The sequence below is a fragment of the Sinocyclocheilus grahami genome, unplaced genomic scaffold, assembly GCF_001515645.1.
Source record: "Sinocyclocheilus grahami isolate Dianchi unplaced genomic scaffold, SAMN03320097.WGS_v1.1 scaffold213.1, whole genome shotgun sequence".
Lineage (NCBI taxonomy): Eukaryota > Metazoa > Chordata > Actinopteri > Cypriniformes > Cyprinidae > Sinocyclocheilus > Sinocyclocheilus grahami.
This window is the reverse complement of record NW_015505392.1, coordinates 709,059-717,940: the sequence shown is the minus strand read 5'-3', so window position 1 is coordinate 717,940 and position 8,882 is coordinate 709,059. Positions and strand designations below refer to the sequence as shown.

Here is an 8,882-nt window from a genome sequence, read left to right as displayed (position 1 = left end):
ATATATATATATATATATATATATATATATATATTATGAAAGTCCGTTGCTCACTGCCTCTGTATACACATACAAAATCATGCGATTAATCGCGATTAAAAAAATTTAATCATTGCCCAGCACTAATATACATTACTATTCAAAAGTTTGGGATCGGTAAGACTGTTTTCATGTTTAAGTCTCTTATGCTCACTTAGGCTGCATTTATGTGATCAACCATACAATGAAAACAATAATATTTTCTTCATATTACTACAATCTAAAACCGCTTTTTATTTTAATATACTGAATAACAGTATTAATTTCTTTAAAAAAAATCATATTGACCCCAAACCTTTGAACAGTAGTGTATGGGACAATGTTGGAAGCTACTGCCTTAAAATCACATAACAAACCTTTATAACAGAGGTTTTCTCTGCACAATCCTCCATAGCTGGGTGGACAGGCAGAGCAAGGGGTGCCGTGCTTATATGGGGCATATCCCCACCAGTTACCTCTGCACAGGACGAAACACACACAAGGACAGACAACATTGACAAGCTATCATAATATAAATGACAGAGAATGAGTGCATTATTTAATAATAAATGAAGAACAATAAATAAGTAACTCACTTTGGTGAGTAGTTGCACACAAGATAAACGGCTTTTGCCCAGATCTGGCCCCACACATTCATGTTGTAGCACACATTGATCGCACAGCCAATTCGACTACTAGTTGCCCAAACAAGCTGGAACCAGCAAGGAAGCAAAACAGTCAATCAACTATAATTGCCTAAAATAAATCTATCCTTTAATTACCTTAGGCATTACCTTTAACAGAAGGAATTTACACTATATACAAATCTTTTTGCATGGGTTATCTCTCATGGCCATACAATGACCCCAAGCTCAAAAAGAACACACAACAACAAAAGAAAACACAAGTATCACTGTCCATTTTGAAACAAAACTATATTGTGCGCAAGTATTTAATGAGTTTTCTTAAAAAATAATCTTAGTGGTGTTTCTGTTCTTTTTTTGTAGCTTAACTGAATAAGATCATGGTCACAATTATTTGTATGGAAAAGAGTTGTGTGAATTGTCCTTTTGTGTTAATTACAGATTTTTAATTTTGGGTGAATTTTCACTTTAAATTAGGCTTTAAATGTTTGGTGGTTTGGTAATCTTTAACTGTTCAGTAGTAGAAATATTTTGTGGCCATTTGGGATCACTGCTCAGGTAAATTTGTGAGGTCCCACAAGGCTCTGTCTTGAGACCTCTTTAGTTTTAATATGCTACTTCATGATTTACAGTCATTACATCTGCCTTCTAACATTTAAGAATCATTGTCAAAAAGGCACACAGATATTGCCACTCATGTTCCCTGGTAGCAGACTGAAGCGCTTCAATGCTTTCTTGTCTGGTGTTCTCCAAAAGCCCTGGTTAGACTCCAAACTATTTAAAAAGGCTGCAGCTGAAGTGCTGACAACCAGAACGAGAGCACATATTGCATTGGTATTAAAATTCCTTCACTGACATCCCATAAATTTCAGAATTGTTTTCAGATCTGTCAAATCCGTTAATGGGTTTGCACATAAATACACATGTGATGTGCTTATGAGGCATGTTATTACTGTATATCTACCTGAGTGTAGTGGGTACAGACTGGACCACTGCACTTAAAAGGGCAGTGAGGGTTACATTCCTGGGGGTATGGGAACGAGTAGTCTTTGACCTCATCATACCAGGCTTGTGGATGAGAAGTAGGTGGACGATATCTGGGTTGAACATTAAAAAAACATAATTAGTAATAGCCTAAATTTAATGCATTGTCTAATGCAGTATAAAGTCAAAGGTTAGTTGACATGTACAATATTGTTCAAAATTTTGGGGTAATTTTATTTTTCAAGTTTTTAAAAGAAGTGTCTTATGCTCACAAAGGTTGCATTTATTTGATTAAAATACAGTAAACAGTAATATTGTGAAATATTTTTTACAATCAAGTTTTCTATTTTAATATATTTTAAAATGTAATTTATTCCTGTAATGGCAAGGCTAAATTTACTCCAGCAGCCATTACTCCAGTCTTCAGTGTCACATCCTTTAGAAATCACACTAATATGCTAATTTGGTGCTCACAAGAAACATTTCTTATTATTATCATTGTTGAAAACACTACTTAATATTTTTGTGGAAATAATGATACTTTTTCAGGATTCTTTGATGAACAGAAAGTTCAAAAGAACAGCATTTATTTGAAATAGAATAGAAATAGGTCTTTGTTTTATGTGTTATTTAAAGTATATTTGAAATAGAAGACATCACAATAATAGTCTAGCATGGTAGACTCACAGACATAACTCAAAACAAAACAAATATGAACATACTTAGATATCTAGATGTACTTAAATTGCTAAAAGGTGCCTCAAACCATTGCTAGAAAGTCCCTCAAGTGCCAGTATCTTTTAAAATCTGATGACACTAACTTCAAACGTTCTTCAAAACCACTCACTGTATCAGCATGGTACTTTGTAAACATGACTTCATTTCCAGGTGGACTGATTAAAAACATAAAAAAAAATACTGTGTGTCCTTACTGACCGAAGTTGTGTAAAGCCAGCCAACTGGCCAGATCTAAATAGTAATTTCCAGTTTTATATGCAATATGCATCAAGCGGTCAGTGAACAGCATGAGGGTGGTCTTTGGGTGTGCCATCTGACACTGAGACCAATGTAAATATATAATTTAAATACATGTTAGTCATACACTACCATTCTGGGGTCAGTAAGATTTTTTGAAGAAATTAATATTTTACTGAATGCATTAAATGTATCAACAGTAACAGAAAAGACATACATTGTTAAAAAAGTAGAATCCTGAAAAAAGCATCACAGTTTCCATAAAAAAATTAAACAGCACAACTGTTTTTACACTGATAATAATAGACAGAAACTTACTAGTAAGCTCACATTGCTATAAAACACCAAAGCACATTCAGACCTTCCCCAGTGCACTCCCAGGTTCTGACCAATCTGAGGCAGCAGGCCAGTTGGGCCATGTTCCCACAGGCAGGTCTCTGCCCATTCCTGAGCACCCCGCTCCAGTTCAGTGTCCCACACCTAAAAGAAATGCACAAACATGGCTGAGATTCAGATCAAACAGGTGGCAAGCAGAGCACTACAGAAACAAAGCTGTTTAATCCCTAATCTTTTGTATTTGTAGTTATGATTATGACCTGGTTATAAGATGGCACAGGAAAAGGATTTAGTCCTGTGAAAGTCAATGGCTGTTGTAGTCAATAATAGTTTCACGGTTTTGCAGGTTAAGTTCACTTTAGTCTGCTTTCAATACAATGAGTGCTTGCAGATTGGAAAAAAGACCCAGGTTTCTTTCTGGTCCACCTCTTGGTTTATTTTTCTTGTGCCCTGATTAAAAAGGCACGTTGATTTTTTTGCATACAATAATGTTCTCCATATGTCTTTGTTTCTGTCTTCTGTAGTTCCTGCTCTTTGTTGCTAGTTTTGGTTGCAAGCTACATCATTCAAGGCCACTCACAAATATAAGTGTTTTTCTGTTCATCTGACCCATATTTTGCTGTTTAAAACATCTCATTATTCTGGAAAAGTAAAACAGCACTTTCACCTTGAAAGCATACAAAACTCAAGGTTGGAGAGAAATCTGAGCCAGAATTGTGGCAGGGGTGATGGGGGAGTTATCTGCCCTGTCACTGCCCATTCATGTTACACTTTTTCCCTAGGAAATCCCTAAGCACAGTCCAGCAGTAAACCTGGCCCAATAAGTTCCCTAAAATAGCTGAAACAATTGCCTGAGACATTAATCCTTGAAGTGAGCACCTGCCAATGTCCGCTTGGTTTGCTAAGCCACCCATCAAAGTGGGCCTTTATACTGTAGCGATAATGGAATTCTCTGCATTCAATACAAGTTAAGCTCAATGACAGCATTTTGATTCATTTTAGAGTGGCCTTTTATTGTGGCCATCCTAAGGCACACCTGCGCAATAATCATGCTGTCTAATCAGCATCTTGATATGCCACACCTGTGAGGTGGATGGATTGTCTCAGCAAAGGAGAAGTGCTCACTAACACAGATTTAGACAGATTTGTGAAAAATATTTGAGAGAAATAGGCCTTTTGTGTACATAGAAAAAGTCTTAGATCTTTGAGTTCAGCTCATGAAAAATGGGGGCAAAAACAAAAGTGTTGCGTTTATAATTTTGTTCAGTGTATATATATATATATATATATATTTATACTTTTTTTTATATTTTTTGTTATATATATATATATATATATATATATATATATATATATATATATATATATATGATTATGATTATATAATATTAAAAATGAGACTGACTTCATATTATTAAAAAAAATGAATATACATTAAGTAAAAATTTAAAAATGGATACCGAAACTAAGAAATAATTGCAAAAAGAATTTTCAGAAGCCATTACTAATTAAAAGCTCAAGTAAAAAGATTTTCTTTTTTATTTATTTTTAAGAAACATTAGTTAGTACGCAATGTTTTCACACTAAAATCATGTTATTTACATCCCTATTATGGTCTATCCTGCAAAATCTGTAATCTGAAAAAGGGTAAACTGATTCTGTTTGCACAGCATTCTCGGTTGAGGGGGGCCCCCCAAGAATCTGACCGCACTTAGACAGGACCAGTAAAGGAAAACACTTCCCGTCAGTTCAGACATTCAAACTCTTTCTAACACCATTGTTTACTTCATTTGACACCTCATCAGCTGCACGTTTTTGTCATCTGGTCACATTCCAAGAAAGTGAAAAATTTCCAACGTCCCTCAGGAGCTCCTTTTTTCTGTTAAGAAGGAAAGTATTAAATAAGATATGTAGAGACAATGTAGCCACTGTACAGCATATGTGTGCCAGTTGAATTGTCTGTTGATTGCTTGATTTCCCCGCTGCAGTCTGGAATTCTGCTGTTTTGCCTAGAATTCCGAATCCGGTTTTATAAGAGGCTGTGGAGGGCTGGAGCAGCGCATCTTCACATTCCATGTCTCCACATCCATCACACCATTCCTATTACTCTCACTCTGCTGAGCTGCCCAAACTCCACTCCCGACACCCAGTTAACAATCCCTGCGAGGCATCTCTCAAACCACTGCCCATCTTTTTGAAAAGCTGAAATATAAATGGGTCATAGTGTTCAAGAGGGCCATGCACCACTTTTTTTTCTGATCTAAGAGTGTACACTGTATCAGTCTTATGGTAACGGTTTGTTTAGTGTGCAAAAGGAACAGGCTTTGAATTCTATCCTAATTTTAGTTGTAAAATTCACTTTTATATTGTTTTTGTTCATAATTATGTATCCGCAGAGTGTGTACACAACCACCCTACTGTGGTAAAAATGAATCAACTCTGTTTGCTATTTTCCCCATAAATGAGAAACTGTGTTTCAAAATGAGCTGTTCAGGAATGTACTCCAAAGTAGCCTGGTTTCCATTACAGATTTGCGCAAAACTTTTGCAATATTTTATAAATGTTGATTAAACAAATATTGCGAAATGACAGTGTTTCTATTAACCGATGTTATGCGAATAAATCATAATTTTTTTCCTCCCGGGATAAGTCAAAGAATGATCATGTGACTTTTTTGTAAGTCAGGTGACCTGAAAATGCGAAAATCAATTGCAGTTTTGTGAAATATTACTTTTTCAAATGGCCTAAAAAACTACCAAATATTCCTTTTTCAAATGGCCTGAAAAAAAACAACAACTTTTTTGCGCATATATGGGAGTTTTTGCAAAATTGACTTGTTTCCATTGGGCGTATACAATTTGAAGGGTAATGCAAATGCAGCTAGTGACGACACATGGAACATGCCCTGCCTACGACTGGTAATGATCTTTGCCGTATTAGCATAGCTCCTCCCCTGTGTGAGCTGTACACAGTTTGCCATGATTATCTTCTCGCTAGACCATTTAAAATCAGCATTCAAGTAAGAAATTTATTCTTATAAAGCTACTAAATTTATTCAGTCAAGTTTCTGTTTGTTTTATTTGATTCAAATTAACAGCATAGACAGCAGTACGTTAAGCTGCTGTCACGCAGATCTAATATAAGCATGCGATTTCCTTCCCAGCTGTTTGCGTTCACAGACATTACCGACTGTGTTTAGTTGAAATTTGTGTATTTTTGACATAACCTCGTGTGTATTTGACAGTTGAAGCTCAATAAGACACGGAAGAGAACTTGGTTTTAGTACTCACACGATGTGCTGTCTGGCCACATTCACACAGCAGCAGAATACGGTTGTCAGTCCTGTATTTGAGTCCTTAATACGGTTAGGTTCACACACAGTACAGTTATTTACAGGTGTGACAACCGCATCCTGTAACCGAACTCACACCCGTACATTTTCAGGACTCACAACCGCATTCTCGGAAAACCCGCGCTGAAACTGATATGGCTTTAAAACGCAGGTAAATAATAAGCTTTCACAATGTTGAAAAACTGCAATGTCACATGAGCGTGATAGACATGATAATCAAAACCAAACAGATGTTTTGTTTTGGCAGAGTATCCGAGGTAAGAGCTGTAAAAACACAGCCCTCTTCTGGAAAAGGGGGCAGTAAGCAGCAGCTCCTTTGCATTTAAAGAGACATGCACGAAAACAGCATGTTTTTCCTTCTGTTCAAAATTGGCATTTTCAGCATGGAATAATAAATGATCTGTGAGGTTTGTAAAGGGAACGGCTACATCATAAAAAGGGACATAATAGGTCTCCTTTTAAAATAACTGTTTCTATTTTAATATAAAATGCGATTTATTCCTGTGATGGCAAAGCTTAATTTTAAGCAGCCAAATGTCACATGATCTTGTCTCAGAAGTCAGACATCTCTCAGAAATCATTATTGGCTAGATGCTTGAAAACATTTCTTACTATTATAAATGTTAAAAAAATGTTGCTGCTTAAAGTGGCCCTATTATAGGTAATGAAAGGTTCGTATATTGGTTTTGGGAGTCCCCAACAACAGGTTGACATGCATGCAAGGTCAAAAAACACTTTCATTGTCTTATAATATGTATAAATTTTTACCTTATTTGCTCAACGACTCCCAAACGATTCGCTCAACGATTCATTTTTCCAAACCCCTCCTTTGCGTGACGCTAATCTGCGGTGATTGGTCCGATTGGTAGATTTAATTTACATTTCATCCTGCCTGTAATGCCTAATAAAGCAGCGTTTGTGAGCGCAGTGCTGCTTTGTGTACAGCGTTATCGGAGAAACCTCTATTTTTACCGCTCCAAAAGCGGCACCTAGTGGCAAAGAATGAACTTGCATTTTCATTCAGACCAAGGCAAAAAGACCAACAAGTGGGCGGGCAATATGCTAATGTTTCATGTTGAGGTCAACATGAAACGGCTTGGGATTTGTTTTAAAAATGACTGGTTTCAATGATTCAGAGTCGTCTCTTTCTTTTGAGAGACAATAACTTTATACACTGTGCACTTTCAGATTTAAAACTTAGCAGGATGTTTTCATTCACTTAGAGCTGTATTACACACGGCATGAAAGGACATTTTCAGAAATCCATAATTGTGGAAATCAGTGGAAGTCTGTGGAAGTTACATTTTAAAATATATTAAAAAAAGAAAACAGTTTTTTAATTGCAATCATATTTTTGAATATTATTGTTTCTACTGTATATTTGATCAAATTAATCCATTTGAAAGACTTCTTTCAAAAAAATCTTAATGATTCCAAACGTTTGATTGATATTGTAAAACAGAGCAAATTTATACACACCTTAAAGGGATAGTTTCTCCAAAAATGAAAATTCTGTTATGCTGTTCCAAACCTGTGTGACTTTCGTTTGAAGAAAGATTTTGAAGAATGTGCCAACAACATGAGGGTGTAAAGTAAGACAAAATGTTCATTTTTGAGTGAACTATCCCTTTAATACCTCTTGGGAGCCGAGGGCTTTGTAATGTTTGGTGGTAAGACAGCCTGACTAAGCAGGAGGAAGTGCTGCTTCTGAAACAATATTTAACTGTATTTGTTTTACAACAGTTCAGATACTGACATTCTGCTAGTTTATATCCATAGTTTATAGTTTATATCCGCTGAAGTGGTTCTTTGTCCGCTTCACAGACTGACTGGAAGAATAATGGGAATAATAATTTATTCCATCTCGACAATGATCCTTCAGACAGAACAATTCATATGTGCTTTACACACAGAAATGTACAGTTTGTGATCCTCTGTTAAACAGCCCACTGAAATCTGACAGTGCTCGAGCAAAGGTATCAGGGCGTAATCATGTCACAAGCATCAAACTTTAGGCAAAGCAAAAAGTTCAGTGAAGCTGTACAACTGTTTATGCAACTTTCAAAGATGCATATTATTCTGTAGTCTTATTTCTATCCTGCAACAACACCAATTATCTGTAATAATCTCATCCCTTTTTATTCTTTTGTTCCCCCTCATAAACCTCTAGAACCCCACCATTCACTTGGCAAACAAAGACCAGGTACTTAAAAACAAGTACACACTTGTACACATAATTTTTTCCCAATGGTTTTCAGAAACCATTTATACTGTTCTCCAGTCCCTACATTTTACAGGTTATCTTTCCTAACCCTAAAAAGCCTACTATATCATATTTCACACATTAATTTCTAATGCATCTAAATTATCAACATATTCAAAATTTTGCTGAAAAACCTGTTATAGATAATCGTCTGCATGCCTTCTGTTCTCAGATTGATAGCTCATTTTTTTTTTTTTTTTTTTACCAATTTTAGTATCAATTTTAAAAAATGTCTACCTTCAGTTCATGGTTCAATCTTTTTGCTGTGAAAACTTTAATAATTATATATATATATATATATATATATATA

The 8,882-nt window shown here is 35.6% G+C and overlaps 1 protein-coding gene across 1 annotated transcript in view; it reads right to left on the bottom strand.

Moving 5' to 3' along the window:
* The window catches only part of LOC107596057 (cysteine-rich secretory protein LCCL domain-containing 1-like), a 19,060-nt gene that overhangs the window by 3,351 nt on the left and 6,827 nt on the right, over positions 1-8,882 (bottom strand). Inside the window, exons 3-6 of the mRNA XM_016286661.1 lie at positions 2,983-3,101; positions 1,627-1,759; positions 615-730; positions 396-496 (exon numbers count right to left, since the gene is read on the bottom strand). Of these exons, the coding sequence (XP_016142147.1) occupies positions 396-496; positions 615-730; positions 1,627-1,759; positions 2,983-3,101 (469 nt within the window). The remainder of the gene's footprint in view (positions 1-395; positions 497-614; positions 731-1,626; positions 1,760-2,982; positions 3,102-8,882) is intronic.